The following is an 18,566-nucleotide window of genomic DNA, read 5'->3' on the forward strand; positions in this document are numbered from 1 at the left end:
GATCAACATTTCCGGCTAAGTGCAGTGAAATTAGCAAATAACGAAATGATATTTATATGACATTTCCAATCCCTGTCCGCATTGGCGTAGCTAGCTTTTTCTTTATTCTCACTCACTCTCGAAAACAAACACGAAAAAAAGAAGGATGAAAGAGGGGGCACAGGCCCCTTCTTGCATCCCGCTCTTCCTCGTCTTTGTTTAGGAGAGTGAGTAAGAGAAAAGAAAAAGCTAGCTACGTCGATGCCTGTCCGTAACAATCCAAAAAAGAACTTTTAAGAAATTATTGAAGGAAATTCTTAGGAGCTGTTCAGAAACAACTTTGACCAAATTTGGCCATCTCAGACCTCCCTCCTCCTCGTAGATTTTGTCCATACAAAAATTTTAAAATTTGATTGGAGTGTTGGCTTTGATCATATCTCTCCTATTCCCCCAAAAAGTCCACGTGGTTTACGAACGGCCCCTTAAGTAATTGGCAAAGAAAAACTTGATAATATTGCCAGAAAAATTCCTAAAGAATTTAATTCTGTGATTAAAGCGTTAACGAACAACCTCAACATATTTCATAAGTAACACACTAGATCACTTTCATACTTCGTTATATTGAAGGTATTGTAAAATTTTATCGATTCAATTTCATCTCAGCGTAAGTTTGATCCTGCACTTGACTTCCCAGTAGTTTCGCTGGTTTTCACTCGCATTCAAGCTTTTTCATAAACCTGCTTCAGATCATCATCCCCACAACAACACCTTTCCATAGGCTTAACTGACAAATATACTACCCAATCATTCGCTAAATTCATGTTAAACTGATTGACGTAATTGCTTCCTCATGGTTTTAAAATTCAAATTTTCATGAACCCCATCACCTCTTTCCAACCGCTAATCTCAATCCTTCCCCCATCATTCTTCATTCCAGGGCATGAAGTCCTCGGTGGGACCACTGGTGAGCGCCCTTGCCTCGGTACAGGTGGACTTTAGCTCGTCGGACATCGGCACCCGGCCGGACACAGTGCAGAACGACGGTATAGCCGGCCGAGACCGCAAATACCAAGGGCGCGAACTGAGTGGATCATTGAATGATATTTTGATAGGTGTCGCACTGAAGGATGACAACAGCCAGGAACCGGCGGCGTTGCAACCCTCGCGGCAACACCGGGGAGGCATTCCCGGTTATGTCAGTGGGAAGAGTATGGTGTATGCGGACGCGACTTCGCTGGAGATCGGAATGTACGTACTGCTGGCGGCGTTCTGTTTGGCGATCGGGGTGTTCGTGATATCCTGTGTGGTGTACGCTTCCAAATTCCGACCGGTTACGATCGATGTCACAGGGGAGGCCAGCGTGCGGGATGGCATGGGAAACGCTTCGGTACTGGGTGGTGGTAAGAGTACGGAGTCTACGACGAATGCGCACGATTGGGTGTGGTTGGGTCGCGCCACCATGGATCGCTCGACCAATGGACATGACATGAGTGGAAATCCTAGAGGTTGGATAAATTGAGGTACTTTGAAGAATGGACACTACAGGACAGTTGTTTCTTTCCAGATTCACGAATGCATATTATCAACAATCCAATGAGTTCAAAGTACGGAGATGCCGAAGAAAGCATCGTCCAGGTCAACAGTTTCGACAACCCGAATCATATCCAGCTGCCATCCAGTGCTGGCGGAGAAGGACAAATCGGTGTCGTGAACTCCTGTACCTACAACAAGCGGGATCGCAGAAGTCGATTAGTAAAGTAAGTTATTTGATATTCATTTTTTATAGACACCTAAGCATTCACGTATCTCAAACTTTTTCATTACAGTGAAGACGAAAAGGCTCCTCCGCTTCCACCGCATGGAATTCCCATTATCGACGGAGTCGACTATCGTCCACCAGTTCCTCCACACAGGAATATGGGAGTAACTGCCAACGTACCAAACAGGGTATGCTCAAGAGCTCTTCCCAAGATCACCATCATTCCTAATTCTCCCCCATCTTTCCACAGTCTCAAGAACCGATCATCCAAATGCGCAACCCGAGGCCCAGACTACATCCCCGTTTCATACGCAACAGCAGCTGTTCAACCACAAACCCGGCGTTCGAAATTCAGCTCCACGGCAATCAACCGCCACGCAACCTGAACTTCACCCAGCAGCAGATCAACGCAGCGCTGTTCAACAACAGTATTCCTCAGTATTCAGTGCAACCGATCGTTCGGCAGTCCACCAAGTCACCGCATTCGTTCGAAAACATGGGATTCTCCGTAGTTCCCCAGCAGCAGCAGCACCACCCCCACTCTATCCACCATCAACCATCGGCGATGGTGGCGCCATCCACCAGCAGAAACGCCCCGGACGATCTGCACATGGCCGAGCGCTTGGTGCAACAGTGCGCCCAAAAGTCGGCCTTCAAGTTCGACACCATCAACAATCAGTCCAGTAGTGGCCGGAGTAAGGCGACGGTAGTCGCCATCGGCAGCGGAAATCCCGTGGCCGGCAGTAGTATTAAAGAGCACGTCACACCATCCACCATCACGGTGGAAACGACGGCGGAGATCGCTCCGATTCCGGTGAGCGAGAAGCGACACTCCCGAGGGGAAGAGTGTAGTGGCGGTGCCGGCGTCAAAACGCTAGAGTCCAGCTCGGACGATAACGGAGGCTTTGTGACGCCTCCGGATGAGCAGCAGCAGCACCAGCTATCGAATAACAATCAGCAGTCCAAGATACCAAAGCCTCCGGCGCCGTCGAAGCACAACAAGCCGACGGTCGTGGGTAATCCGATGTTTGCGAACACACCGGACAGTGAACTGGGGCCGGGAGAGAGCCTCGGTTTGGACGATCTGGATATGGACTACGAACAGATCATGCACTATTTCGATAACTTGAAGGTAAGTTTGTAGAAGTATGTTAAGTTAAAATAGTATAGAACGACAGCTGATCGATCATCAATCATATCGATCAACTGTTAAACGACGCAGGCCAAACCTCATATCGTTTGATTTGTGACGGCTATTAGCTCGCGTAAAATGCTAGATAGAGATCTAGTCCACGGGTAACTGTAAATATTTGGCGGTAACTGCTCGACGAGACATGGCTACGGTGATTCTCGAAATCAGTTTCGTTCAGTTAAACTAAAGCGCATAGGATTTGTGATGACCAGCTGTTCACCGTTCGGCAAATAAACATTTTAAAGCTTTTCGCACTTTTTTAAGACTTTTAGGAATGCCGAATCCACCAACGATTTTGCATTTTGAACTTCTACCATCTGGTATCTGGTAGAAACTTCCTCCAGTCCAAAAATGTCGAACTTCGCTGAGATCAGTCAGTTCAAACGCTTCACATAAATCGTTTATCTTCTTCGACTTCAATGGGTCTGGGCAGTAACATATTGCCCACATCTATGAACAAAGACAGTGTTTCCATTCACTTTGTACGTAAAAACACTGCTTTGCAGCAGATAATATGAACCAAAACTTCATGAGTACGTTTTATTTCTTCAAACTTCAATATCTGACCGACTGGAGAAAGCCTCAGAACTGTCTTTTCAGACAGCTGACCAGCTCCTTCTGTCTCGGAATTTCCGGTGGCTGCCTCTTGAAGATCTCTTTTTTCCTGGCTCGTTGGATGTTTCTGAATCTCCCCAAAATTTCACAGAAGCTGCCGCAACCAGATGGTCTCTTGTCCGCCCTCGGAGAGTGCGACCATTGGCGAGAGTGTTACGCACGGCTGTCGTCGGCTCGTCCTGGATATCGCCCCTCTTCCAAAGTAGAACACTGAATCGGATGTTGATCGCCGGCTGTGGGGATCTTCAGATCAATCGGAGTCTGAACACCCAATCAACGGTTGATTACCATTCCCGAACAACTGTAGGTAACTGACCTTGGTCACTTTGTAAGATCGTAGTACGCGCTTAGCAGCTACTGTGTCCGGTCGGACAGCGACTGACAGATATAGCAATCGGCCAACCAAGCTTCCGTTTACCGTTGAATCCTCAAGCAGCTTGCTTGTTTCCTTGGACTTCAAATGCACCCAGTCTTAGTGATGCACCCCAGTCCAGGGAAATGCCGAATCTCGCCGGGACTGTTTATTACAATCTCTTGGGCAAATCCTTGGTAGACCTATTCCATTTCCACTTCATTGGACGAGGCAAGCAGCATGTCGTCGACATATACTAGCAGCAACACCATCACTTCGCCTTTTTTTCTCCACGGACAGGCACTGGTTCACTGAGAATGACTTGAAACCTAACTTGAACAGTACATCGTCTAACATCGCGTCGATTGGCGCAACCCACAGATGCTCCGCTGGAGTCGACATACAAGCTCTTCCTGTCCTTGTACAGCAAATCCAGGCAGCTGGCGTTTAAAAATCTCCCCATACAAGGTCCTGTTAAGGTATGCCGTTTTAACGTCCATATGGTGGACCACAAGTCCACCATTCGCAGCTACTGTCAAGAATGTCGGCAGCGTTGTCTGACGAGTAACCGGTGCGAACACCTGATCATAATTGATCCCGATCTTTTGTGTGTGTCCTTGTGCCAAGACTCTAGCCTTGAACGCTTGAACTTAACCGCCTCATCAGAATCATTGCGCTTAAGCTTTAAGACCCACTTGGATCCCACCATCAACTTGCATCCTTTTGGCAGCGGTACTAGGTCCCAAGAACCGTTAACCATTAACCATGACACTTCGCCACTCCGAATGTTCGAGCGCCTCACAGTACTGACTGACTCTTCAAAACCACAGGCTGCTATCCCCACGACATAGACGTCGACTCGTTTCGGTACGGCTCCGAGGTTCTTCCTGCTGGACCGGCGGCTACAGCCAGTAGCGCCTTTTTCTTCTTCTTCCTGGCAAGCGAAGTGATAGTGTTGCTCACCGCTCACATAGTCGTCGTCGTCGTCTTCACGGTCGTCAGGCTTCTACTGCAGCCCTATCGTCTCCGCAGGTTTCTCTTTTCCTTCTTCGCTCTTGGTGTCCGGGAACGGAACTGGCAATTCCACGGATGATGTTCCATTAAAAAGCTCGATGAAGCGCGCGTCTACAAAGTTCAGCTTCTTCACATTCGAGTAAAACTTGATCCTCCTGGCTCCAGGTATATGGACATAGGCTTCACTCCCAAACACCTTCAAGTGTCTAAGGTCCGGTGTTGTACCCCACCACAGTTTATAAGAGGTTTTCGTGACCGACCTCGACTGCAGACGGTTCTGGAGGTACGTGGAAGTTTGGACGGCCTCGCCCCAGTACCGCTTATCGAGGTTCGAATCAACGAGCATGCAGATCGCCATCTCGTTGATCGACCCGTACTTCCTCTGGTGGATGGACTTGTAGAATCTCCCATACTCCTTATTGTCAAACTTGCCCCCACCCGGTCGAATAACACGGGGTTTGCTTTCACAATACTGTCACAGTGGATCGACTGTATTCATCCACCAGGTGCATGCCGTACCGATTGCTGCTCGGCGTCGTCTTCATCGGCCCACACAGTTCCGTTTGGATGATGTCCAGGACTTTGGTCGACTTTCTCTCAATCAAGGGTGATCTAGCGGCTTTCCTCTCCATGAAACATTTACGAATCTTTGTTAGACCACAATCATTCACCTGGATTCCGGTGGCTAAGTTCTCCTTGAGAAGCAGCTGTGTGGCCGCCCTGTCTCGGTGGCCTAGACGACGGATCCTACTGATACTGGCAGCCGGACTTGTGTTGACCTGCTGTTGTTGCCTGAATCGAACACTGAGCCTGACGAAGATGGTAGGTGCGAACGCCGGTCGTTACGACACATATTTTCGAGATAACTACTCGGCAGCTGCCACTAGTGAAACACACTTGCAAATTCTTTTGCGCCAGCTTTTCCATAAATATCAGGCTGGTCGTCAATCCGGAACGTACTTTACTTCACCAACTATTTTAGTTCAGCAACTGACTTATGTTCTTGAATTGCTGAATACCTCCCTAACTTCCCTCAACGTGGGAGTTGGCTCGTTGTTACTCCCTGCTGTACTGACTGCGTTGAACTTCTTGTAGAACTTCCGCATTTCTGGTGAACCGCACAGCAGTTACATCTGTTTACATTTCGCTTCTAACATGGCAGTAATTTTTCTCCCGGAAGAGGCGGGTCTGCTGTTTCCGCGTTCTTCTATATCGTTCCACGTTCTGCCGAGTCCCGTGCTGCAGCATGACTGTGACCGCCTTAGCTGCATTCTTCTTCTCCAAAATATCTCTACGCTTACCATTGAACCAATCGTTTTTCTCCAGCAGCATTGTTGAGGATTGCCTTTATCGTACTCCAGTAGTTCTCGAGATGTGCTTCATAGAGTACCCCTTCGTCCGGAAACGCTGCTGCTTTGAAATTTTGCACGTATGCGGTGGCGACATCCGTTTGCTTCAGTAGCTTCAGATTATACCGAGTCGGCTTTCGTTACCGTATGTTGTTAATCATAGGAAGGGGAGTTTTTGGCGCACTTTCACCATCGCACCGTGATCAGAGTCGATGTTAGCGCCTGACATCGATAATGTCGGAGAAGTGCCGTCCATCAATCAGTATGTAAAGACAAGGGAGATTATGCTGGAAGTTAGTGATTCGTATGGTGTTCTTAGAGTCGACAAAATCAATCAATCGTAGGCCGTGCTCGTTCATCAGTTGGTGGGCGCCGAACTTTCCAATAGTCGGTCTAAATTCCACCTTTTGGCCAACCTGCGCGCTCATGTCTCTTAAGATGATCTTGACGTCGTGGCTTGAGCTGCGCGTATATTACGTCCTTGACATCATGAGTGCTTCCGGAGTGTGGGCTGTGCACGTTGATTATGCTGAAGTTGAAGAATCGTCCCTTGACCCTCAACTTGCGCATGCCTTTGTTGATCGGGTACTAACCGATCTCGGGCCTCTGCACTATAAAAGCTATACCCAGCTAGCATGTACTGTACTAGCTCTGGTAGATGGTACCTCTAAATATATGAGCCCCGTTGCGCTACGATGCCGAACTCGCGGTCCTTAAGTAGATCGGCGAGTATGCGGGTGCTCCCGATGAAGTTGAGAGATCTGCAGTTCCACGTATAGAGCTTCCAATCCTAAATTCCTTTTCGTCGCTGTGGTCGTCGCCATTGCTATCGGTTCGCATTCTGCTCTTGTTGATTTCCGGCACTTTTCTTTTTACGGCTGGCTCGCAGGGCTGACACCAACCCACTAACCCAGGGAACTGGGCTTACCTCACCGGAAGCTACGGGTTCTGCATTGGCATTTCCTCCAACTACAGTGCTGAATAGCTAGGCTCAAGCGCCCTGTCACCACGTTTGTCATAATGTGAACTGCATGCGTAGAGGCGCATTGCAGCTACAGAAGAAGATCGCGTTAATCTTGGCGACCACGAAGTCCTCGTATGTAGTAGTTATCAACTCCTGAACAAGGTAACCCAAGCAATACACATGTTATATAAAAGCGACGACAGCGCAATTTTAGTTGTATAGAAGTTTATTTCACGTTATTTCAACATAATGTTAGAATTACGCAAAATAAACTTCTGTACAACCAAAACTTGCGCTGTCGTAGTTCTATTTTAACATGTGTGTTGCTTGGGAATTACCTCTTGTCCATACCACCGTTATTTTTCCGGACCCATTCGGCGACTGCCTGGCATAGCAGTTGTTGGACTACACCACAATGGTTCAGGTTCAGCTGCGTTACCTGCACTGTGACTCTCTTGAAGGCCGGTGACCTAGGGTTTCCCGTTGGGTATCAGTAGGTCGGCTCCAGAGGCACGTTCTCCTCCATTTGGGAAAGCCCGTTGGGTGCTTGCTGTTTACGGATTTCTAGGAAGAAACCAAACATATGATAGGGAACGTGCAGTTTTGTACCTTATGGCATTCATCTCCACGTCGTTTACAAAGCTTGCTCCTGTCAGGACCTCCACAATATCATGACTTGTGTCCTGGTTCCAGACACCAAAGGCAAGCCTCTGATGGCTAGTGTAGGGTCTATTAGCATACCGACCAGCCTACCTTAAGCTTACCTACTTTAACGAACTTGTTAGCGTCCGCACAGGTCCGAACTTTCCGTAGCCGAACGGCTGCGGTGGCCAGGTGCACCTCGGACTGTTGCTGCAGTACCTTGACAAACTCTTTCGTGACAGTGATCTCGTCTAGATTTTTCACCTTCAGAACCTCCGCTGTGGCAGCCCTCACCTCTGCTTTTTGTTGTGCTTGAGCACGAGGATCATTTTGCCTGTATGAGTATGTCGAATACAGCGTACGACGGCTCCAAGATCCACCAGCTTGGCATCGTTCCTCATCGCCTTCAAGGCTTCCGAGAACTTAGACCCATGTGGCTTGGTTTCACGTTTGATTCCTCCTGCCTTTTCTTGACTTCGTTTACCAAAGCGCATGTACATCCTTCTTTTCCTTCCTGTCCCCAAGGTTCAAGGAAGCGTCCTCTCCTTGATTCGCCCTCACATGGTCGCAACCCCCTGCTATGTTTGATCCGGGACAGGACGGCATTTTCAGGCTCACGCTTTCCAGTATTCCGGGACGGTTAGCCGAGGTCCGAATGAACGGCATTACTGCCCTTTACTCTTGGGGTTAACAACCTCCTGGCCTTGCGAGGGCCGCCTGGTAGTTCCTAACCTGAGGGCTGCTTTGCGATTGCTTAAGTGATTGCCTTTTGAAATCAAAGCGTCTAGCGTACCCTTCGGGCTACACGCGAATGCGATCGCTTCCATCTGGGTAGATTTCAGCATCTTCAGCTTTACGGGGTTAACCGCTGCCACAGTTGCCATGAGTTTATCTGGGTCTTGCCGCCATAGTTGACTTACGCAGTGTCAACAAGGCCTGCTTGACGTCCTTACTGATGCTTGACTTCGAAAACACAATGTCAATGATGAAGTCAAGCTGCTGCGCTGTCACACTCATTGTACAGAGACCATCTCTTTTCTGATTGATGGCCCTCATACACCACGGTTCGTCCATGACCTCTCTCGACAAGCTGGTGGAAATGAGGTTCTCTACTCTGGCACATTGCGAACAGCTGCCTCCTTCGCTCTCTTCAACAGAGATCTAGCTAACTCACTTTTTGCGAAGGGTTTAACTTCGCCACTAGCGCTACTACCGCTACTTTGTTTCTGATTTTGGTTATTATTGCTCATATTGAATCCTACGATACATACATACATTTATTTGTTCAACATCATTAAGATAAGACATAAACAACAATAGTACGCCACAATACTCGGTTTGTGGCTGCCGCTCTCCATCCTCGGTCGCGCCCAATGCTCGCCAAGTCACGCTCCACCTGGTCCGTCCATCGTGCTCTCTGCGCTCCACGCCTTCTTGTGCCAACCGGATCAGTTGCAAACACCAGCTTTGTAGGGTTGTTGTCCGGCATTCTTGCAACATGCCCTGCCCAACGTATCCTTCCGGCTTTGGCCACCTTCTGGATGCTGGGTTCGCCGTAAAGTGCAGCGAGCTCGTGGTTCATTCTTCTCCGCCACACACCGTTCTCCTGCACACCGCCGAAGATCGTTCTTAGCACGCGTCGCTCGAAAACTCCGAGTGCTTGTAGGTCCTCCTCGAGCATGGTCCATGTCTCGTGCCCGTAGAGGATCACCGGTCTTATTAGCGTTTTGTACATGGTGCATTTGGTGCGTACGTGAATCTTTTTCGACCGCAGTTTCTTCTGGAGCCCATAGTAGGCCCGACTTCCGCTGATGATGCGCCTCCGAATTTCTCGGCTCACGTTGTTGTCAGCCGTCAGTAAGGATCCGAGGTAGACGAATTCCTCCACCACCTCGAAAGTATCCCCGTCTATCGTAACATTACTACCCAGACGGATCCGGTCGTTTTCGGTTCCGCCTACCAGCATGTACTTTGTTTTTGAGGCATTCACCACCAGTCCGACCTTTGCTGCTTCGCGTTTCAGGCGGGTGTACAGTTCTGCCACCGTTCCAAATGTTCTAGCGATAATGTCCATGTCGTCCGCAAAGCACACAAATTGACCGGATTTTGTGAAAATCGTTCCCCGGCTGTTGAGCCCGGCTCGTCGCATCACACCTTCCAGCGCGATGTTGAAGAGTAGACATGAGAGTCCGTCACCTTGTCGCAGTCCCCGGCGAGATACGAATGAACTGGATAGTTCACCCGAAACCCTTACGCAGTTTTGCACACCGTCCATCGTTGCTTTAATCAGTCTAGTCAGCTTCCCAGGAAAGCCGTTTTCGTCCATGATTCTCCATAGCTCTGCGCGGTCGATACTATCGTATGCCGCTTTGAAGTCGATGAACAGGTGGTGCGTTGGGACCTGGTATTCACGGCATTTCTGGAAGATTTGCCGTACGGTAAAGATCTGGTCCGTTGTCGACCGGCCGTCGATGAAGCCGGCTTGATAACTTCCCACGAACTCATTTGTTTTGGGTGACAGACGACGGAAGATGATCTGGGATAGCACTTTGTAGGCAGCATTCAAAATAGTGATCGCCCTGAAGTTCTCACATTCCAAATGGTCGCCTTTCTTGTGAATGGGGCAGATTACCCCTTCCTTCCACTCCTCCGGTAGCTGTTCGGTTTCCCAGATCCTGACTATCAGCCGATGCAGACAGGTGGCCAACTTTTCTGGGCCCATCTTGATGAGTTCAGCTGCGATACCATCCTTACCAGCTGCTTTGTTGGTTTTGAGCTGGTGAATGGCATCCTTAACTTCCCTCAGCGTGGGAGTTGGTTCATTTCCGTCCTCCGCTGCACTGGCGTCATCGTTCCTTCCGTTGCCGTGGGCTCCCGTGCCTACGTTCTCCACGCCGTTCAGGTGCTGATCGAAGTGCTGCTTCCACCTTTCGATCACCTCACGTCCGTCCGTCAAGAGGCCTCCGTCTTTATCCCTGCATATTTCGGCTCGCGGCACGAAGCCGTTGCGGGATGCGTTGAGCTTCTGATAGAACTTCCGTGTTTCTTGGGAACGGCACAGCAGTTCCATTTCTTCACACTCCGCTTCTTCCAGGCGGCGCTTTTTCTCCCGAAAGAGGCGGGTCTGCTGTTTCCGCTTCTGTTTGTAACGTTTCACGTTCTGTCGAGTCCCTTGCTGCAGCATTACCGCCCTCGCTGCGTTCTTCTCCTCCAAAACCGTTCTGCACTCTTCGTCGAACCATTCGTTCCGTCGATTCCGTTCCACGTACTCGATGGTGCTCTCGGCTGCGTCGTTGATGGCTGCTTTCACTGTACTCCAGCAGTCCTCTAAAGGGGCCTCATCGAGGTCGCCCTCGTCTGGCAACGCGGCTTCGAGATTCTGCGCGTATGCTGAGGCGACATCCGGTTGCTTCAGTCGCTCTAGGTTGTACCGTGGCGGTCGCCGGTACCGTACATTGTTGATGACGGAGAGTTTTGGGCGCAGTTTGACCATCACCAGATAGTGGTCGGAGTCGATGTTGGCGCCACGATAGGTCCTGACGTCGATAATGTCGGAGAAGTGCCGTCCGTCAATCAGAACGTGGTCGATTTGAGATTCTGTCTGCTGTGGTGATCTCCAGGTGTAACGATAAGGGAGGCTGTGTTGGAAAAAGGTGCTACGTATGGCCATATTTTTGGAGGCGGCGAAATCAATGAGTCGTAGGCCGTTTTCGTTCGTTTGCTGGTGGGCGCTGAACTTACCAATCGTCGGTCTGAATTCCTCCTCCTGGCCTACCTGAGCGTTCAAATCTCCTATGATGATCTTGACATCGTGGCTTGGGCAGCGATCGTACTCGCGTTCGAGCTGCGTGTAAAATGCGTCCTTGTCATCATCAGTACTTCCGGAGTGTGGGCTGTGCACGTTTATTATGCTGAAATTGAAGAATCGGCCCTTGATCCTCAACCTGCACATTCTTTCGTCGATCGGCCACCAACCGATCACGCGCCTCTGCATATCACCCATCACGATGAAAGCTGTTCCCAGCTCGCGTGTGATGCCGCAGCTCTGGTAGATGGTATGATTACCTCTAAACGTTCGCACCATGGATCCTGTCCAACACACCTCCTGCAGCGCTACGATGCCGGACCCGCGGTCCTTCAGTAGATCGGCGAGTATGCGGGTGCTCCCAATGAAGTTGAGTGATCGGCAGTTCCACGTACCGAGTTTCCAATCGCAAGTCCTTTTTGTTCGCTGGGGTCGTTGCCGTTGGTCTCGGTTCGTATTATTCTGTTGTTGATTTTCCGTTACAATGGTTTTTTACGGCTGGCTCGTAGGGCCTGACACCAACCCCCTACTTTCCGGAGGACCATAGTGCACAGTTGAGCTTAGAGTCCTTCCCTGGCACTCGGACGTAGATCAGCCGCCCCTAACATGGGGATCAGACGCTGTTGTGAGCCGCTCCTCCTGGAGAACAGACGCTCAGGTTTACCGAAGCAAACCCCCCTTCCCTGTCAGCCTACGACCAAAGTTCCCACCGGGGTTGGTTACCCGATCTTCCCTAAGGTTGCTCATAGTTTCCGGCCGGTACCGCGTGGAGGTAGGGATAGGAGTTGCTGGGCAGAGGCTAGTGGATCACAATGGGATCTGAATTGCGCAGCATACCCAGCCTTTACCGTGCCCAGCTCTTGAATCCTACGAGTTGCACGGAAAACGAGGTCCTCCAATCTTGAGTCCTGTATCAACGTGGAAAGGGGCAAATTGCTGTGGAGAGTGTTCACATGCGCCGCTGGTTCCGTTAATGATCGAGAGCCGCCCTCCAACCAAATCAATATCCGCTTCCACTTTTGGACGACATCTTCGCCAAGCATTCCGGTTGCACAGTCTTCAGCTAATGTGAGTCGTCCAACGCCTTCTTGCAAGGGGAAGTCGACGAACAGCACCGCCAGTTGCTAATGATCAACTCGCATCGTGGCCTTTTCTCCTGATAACTGCCTCTGGCCGGGTTTGACAGTTACACCTGGTGCTTTCGACACCAAGGTAGCCGGCCTGTAGTGCACTTCTGGCTATCTCGATGACGTGATCATCGGCGGTCGTAGAACAGAAGAAAAACATGATCGCAACGAGTGGACTGTTATGAAGCGAATTCAAGAGTTCTTGGGTAACTCAAGAGCATACGTACGGTAAACCGGGGTCGAAATTGATCACACGTTTTTCGGTTAGGTTTAGCATATTTTATATAATTTCCTTTCAACTATCGTGCAGTTGGGAACCGATACTAAACGATATTTGCTTGGAAACTATTTGAAGTATGTTTTATCTAACGGAAAATCGTCTGATCAATTTCGACCCGGAGATCAATTCGACCCCGGTTTACGGTACGCGATTTGGAAGCAGAAAGTGCTCTTTGTTGGACGTGTAATGGACATTTGCAGGCTCCGTCCGGGTCTAGCCAAGGTCGAGGCGATCATCAAGCTCTCTCTCTGACGTATTTATCTGGAGAACAATCTTCTCAAAATAATCTCTAAATGAACTTCTCAAGGAATCCCCTAAGGAACTCCTTGAGGAATCTTAGAAGAAACTTCTGTAGAGACTCCAGAAACAAAATCTGGAGGAAACCCTGAAGGAAGCCCAGGAGGAATCCTCGAAGGAATTACAGGAGGAATCCCCGAAGGCTGTCCAAGAGAAATTCCTTAAGGAAGTCCAGGAAGAAGCCTTAAAAGAACTTTAAGAAGATTCTCCGAATGAATTTTAGGAGGAATCCCCGAGGGATTTGTAGAAGAAATTGGCTAAGAAAATTCAGAAGGAAGCCTCGAAGGAAGTCCAGGAGGAATCCCCGAAGGAAATCCATGAGGAATAGCCGAAATAATTTCAAAAGGAATCCTTGAAGGAAGTCCTGCAGGAATTCCCGAAGGACGGGCAGGAGGAATCCTCGTAGGAATTCCAGGAGAAAACGCCGAAGAACTTCCGGAAGGAACAACCGAAGTAATCACTGAAGGAATTTCTGGAGGAATCTTTTGAATGAATTTCAGATTGGATTCCCAATAAAATTCTAGGAGGAAGTCCAGAAGGAATTCCTGATGGAAATTCGTAAGGAATTCCAGGAGGTAGGAGGAATCCTTGAATTAACTAATCGAGGAATCCCCGAAATATTTCCAGGAGGAATCCCCTAAGGAAGTCCAGAGGAATCCTCGAAGCAATAACAGGATGAATCCTCGAAGGAATTTCAAGATAATACCTAGAAGAAATTGCAGGATGAATCCCCGTAGCAAGTCTTGGAGAGATCTCCAAATGATGTCCAAGACGGATTCCAGGAGAAATCCTTGAAAGATATCCAGAGGGATTTGTTTTTCAGGAAGGGTGAAGGATTTCCGGGTGGAATCCTAGTAGACTTTACAGGAAGAATCCCCGAACGATTTTCAGGAGGAATTCCTGTTTGGAGTTCCAAAAGGAAAAATCCTGCAGATATTCCTGAGAATCTTAGAACAAACTCCTGTAGGAATTCCCGAAAGAACTCCTGGAGAAATCTTTAATGTAACTCCTCTAGACATCCGTAAATCCTCCCAGAAAAAAATCTCCGGAACCCCCGAAAGAATCTGTTAATGAACTCTTCGAGTAATCCCAAAAAGAATTCCTGGAGGAATCATATATGGAACTGTTGGACTAATCTCTGAATGAACTTCTGTAGGAATTCCCGAAGGAACTTCTAGGAGAATCCCTGATTTCTCCTGGAATGTCTTTGAATCCTTCTGTAAGAATTGTCAATAAGAGATCCCTGAAGAAACTCCGGGAGAGATCTCTAAAGGAACTATGGCCAGATCTCTGAAGGAGTTCAGGAAGAATCTCTGAAGAAATATCTGCACGAATCCTTGAAACTTTTGGAGAAATTTTTGAAGGAACTCCTGGATTAATCCCAGTAGGAACTCCTGTTGAAATTCCTGAAGGAACTTTTAGAGGAATTCCGTCTGGATATCCAGGAGGCATCCCTGAATTTCTTGAAAAATTCTCTGAAGGAACTTCTGGAAAGATACTTGAGAGAACTAATGTTGGAAAAGCTGAGGGAACTTCTGACAGAATCCCTGATGAAACACTTGGAGGCATACCGAAATTCTCCTGGAACTACTTGGGATATCTCTTAAGGAACTTCTGGAGCAATCCCTGATATAACTACAAAACTGCATGAATTCTCGAAGGAGCGCCCGGATTTATAACTAGCAGAACTTCTGTAGGAGTACCTGAAGAACACCTACAGAAATCCTTAAAAGAACTCCTAGAAGATTTTCTGAAAAATCACCATCTCGAAGGAATTCCAAGAGGATTTCCCAAGGGATTTTCAGAAGGGATCCCAGAAAGAACTCCAGGAGGAATTTCTGAAATAAATTCCTGGAGAATAAATTATTGGTGGAACTCCTGCAGAAATTTCTGAAGGAATTTCTTGGGTAATCCCTGATGAATCCCTAAAGGAATTCCAGGAGAATTCCTGTAGAAATTCTACAATGATCCCTGAAAGATTTCCTTAATGAACTTCTAGACAGATCCCTAAAAGAACACCAGGAGAAAACTTGTAGAGGAACCTCTGAAGGAACTCCTGCGGTAATCTCTTCTGGATGAATCAACGATAGAACTCCACAAGTAATTGCTGAAGGAACCGGTGTCGGAGTTCGTGAGAGATTTTCAAAAAAAAAAATCCATGAGGAAACTCCTAAGGGCATTCCTGAATCCTCCTGAACGAATCTTTGAAGGAGACACCTTTAAAGCAACTCCTGAAAAGATCTCTAAAGTAAAGTGTCGGCGGCGGGGGCGTGGCGCGGCGGCGCACAGGTCTACTCCAGAGTTGTCTGGTGAGAGGCATGAAGCCTAAGCAATCTGCTAGTCAGGTGATTTCTCGTCAGCATTCGCTATCACTCAACATCCTGTTGGTTACCCAAGATCTGTTTCTGTCAATAGACCTGAGCATATTCGGATAGGTACCGAGCTGGCTGGTACTTCGTTTAAATACGCCACTACCCGAGCTCCCGGCAGTCCCGCCAAACTCTTCGTCATCGCCGATTTAAAATCCGCTATCGAAGTGGAATCAATGCAGTGGTAGAGTTTCCTGGACGTTCTTAAAGTACCCGAAGCCACCAGGTCGTTGATCTCTATTTGATCTTTTGAGAGAGGAGATGTGGTGGACCGCCCGATTTCGGAGTCAAGGTTATGTCAAAGATAAGTGATTTTAGGTAATAGAAATAACGTAACACAATGACGTAACTATTTCCGCTAGAAACGACCGTTTTCATTGGTCCGCAGAAGTCCACTGTGTATGGTATCTATCTTGTACACAGAACATTCTTTTCTGCAAATAGAGCTCGCGCCTTCTACCGTTGGATTGGGAGGCACAGTTGCACATATTCATGGTGGCTCCAAAAGAGGAGCAACCATAATCTCTTGCTGAATTTCGATGCAAGAGGACATCTTCCTCCTGACATACCAAAGCACGTCCAAATGGTGCTCTTCCAGTCCAGTATGGCCATCCGTGGTTTGATTGTGTTCGGGTGCAAAATCCGCACGTGTCTCGGACGATCTCATTTGTGATTAACTTCATGCCCGTAACGGTTGGAAGTAGGTTCCCGATAAGATCATCGAAAAGATTAGAGATGTAATGTACAATGTGTGGATTGAGAACCGCTGAATGTAACACTCGTATATCAACTAGGTCCGGGGTCATCAGACTTAAAAAATGACAACAAAGCCATTCGTTGGTCAAGTCGCCTTTGGCGGCATTCACCATCACTCAACATCCTGTTGGGTATATGGAACTTGCATCGACATCAACCACACTTCCGATCCATATATCAGAAGATGTTCACATTACTCTCCATCAAGGCGATAGTATTTACATGCTCAGGACCAAAATTTCAAAAGGACGTAACTGATCTTCAACACAATATCTTCTCCCATAGCAGACCGAATCTCACCTTTCCCAGGACACCAACAACCACTATCGGAAAGAATTGCATTTCTTCCGTTCAGGTTTCGGCAAGCAATTTCGCCATTTTGAAATGTTAGCATCGATATATTAAGAGCGTACACTCTCTATACAACAAATCTGCCTTAAAAACAATAGTCAAAATTTGTCAAAAATATGTAATATGACCAACCACAAATTAGACAAAAATAAATATGTCTGTGTGCCCCATATCTTAAGTTATAAGAATAGAAATTCAAAATATCGAAAGGTCAAAAGACAAGAAGTCGGAACAGTCAACAAATAATCAAACATAATATTCTGGGTGAAAATTCTTTCTTCTTTTAAAATATGTAGGTAAGACCTTTAATCCCTGCTAATTCAACTTTCTACGACATATTGTCTTTCATTATTTATGTCATTCCTGGAGCAACATTTGAAAAGGGCCCAACATGTTTTGTGCCTTTTTTTTCGAAATCGCTACGAGGGCCTAACAGCAGCCCGCCCACGCAAATGAACACCGTTATCCGAAAGATCGATGTTTGCTCTATCTGAAAACTGTCTTAGTTTGTGTGAATAAGTTGATGGGGGCTCAGGATCGACGTGTGAATTAATTGTTTACCAATGCTTGTATGCCCTTTTCAAATGTTGCTCCAGATTTGTACGATTTATCTTTTCAGCTTCAGCATTTCAGAAGGGCGTAACTGGTTGATGATACGGCTCTTCTTCTATGGATGTAGATTGCATGTCACCCCTCTAATGTAAGCCATCGAAAGAGGAGCATTCTTTTTGACTAGAAGTACCACGCCACAGCTTTGAAAAAAAGGTGTTGTTTTGGAAAGCAGTTACGCGCTCTTGAAATGCTGAGGCTAAGAAGACAAAACGTAAAAATACAAAAAAAAATCGAGGACAATATTGCGCGTAGATTATTGCACAAAAATGTTCAAACTCGGTAATAGATCGTCGCCAGTACATCATACCGTGTTCGTGTCTTCTACAATAAATGCGGAAAATAGCTAATGATTGACCGCACAGAAGACACCGAAACGATCAAATCAAATCGATGTTTGCACGATATTTTTTCTTGTAATGTATATTAGGTCGAAAAAAAATAAAATTAGTAGGGACCAAAGGGCTTACCTACATATTTGACTAAAAAAGAAATAATTTTCATGCATCATTTCATGTGTGATTATTTGAAGCCTGATTCGACTTTTTGTCTTTTGGCCTTTCAATGTTTTTTTATCTGTATTAACGAGATTTTTAGCCCTAGGCTAGTTCATCTCGGGACCCACGCTTTACTTCCCTTCCGAAGGAAGAACTCACATTTTGCGAGTTTGTCGGGAGTGGGATTCGATCCCAGGTCCTCGGCGTGATAGTAAAGTGTTCTAACCATCACACCAGGTGCGCTCCTTCAATGTTTTAGTTTTCTATACTTTTAACTTAAGCCGTTTGGCACACAGACATATTTCTTTTTGTTTAATTTATGGTTGCCCATATTTGACTATTGTTTTTAAAGAAAATTTTCTGTATAGAGAGTGTACGTTCTTCATATATCGGTGCTTACATTTCAAAATGGCGAAACTGCTGGCCGAAACCAAACCTTTATCCCTCCGTTGCAATGTACAACCACTACTGGACGGAGGAAAAGCAATTCTTTCCGATAGTGATTGTTGGTGTCCTGGGAAAGATGAGATACGATCTACAGCTATGGGAAAAGATATTATTTTAAAGATCAGTTACGTCCTTTTGTAATGTTGATGCTGAGCATGTAAA

General features: G+C 47.3%; 1 protein-coding gene across 1 annotated transcript in view; it reads left to right on the plus strand.

The window, feature by feature from the left end:
* Positions 1–18,566, plus strand: part of LOC109415929 (transmembrane protein 132E) — a 318,407-nt gene that overhangs the window by 283,110 nt on the left and 16,731 nt on the right. Inside the window, exons 10-13 of the mRNA XM_029867615.2 lie at positions 917–1,484; positions 1,544–1,736; positions 1,806–1,926; positions 1,989–2,870. Of these exons, the coding sequence (XP_029723475.2) occupies positions 917–1,484; positions 1,544–1,736; positions 1,806–1,926; positions 1,989–2,870 (1,764 nt within the window). The remainder of the gene's footprint in view (positions 1–916; positions 1,485–1,543; positions 1,737–1,805; positions 1,927–1,988; positions 2,871–18,566) is intronic.

The sequence above is a fragment of the Aedes albopictus genome, chromosome 1 (genome assembly GCF_035046485.1).
Source record: "Aedes albopictus strain Foshan chromosome 1, AalbF5, whole genome shotgun sequence".
In the NCBI taxonomy this organism is placed as follows: Eukaryota; Metazoa; Arthropoda; class Insecta; order Diptera; family Culicidae; genus Aedes; species Aedes albopictus.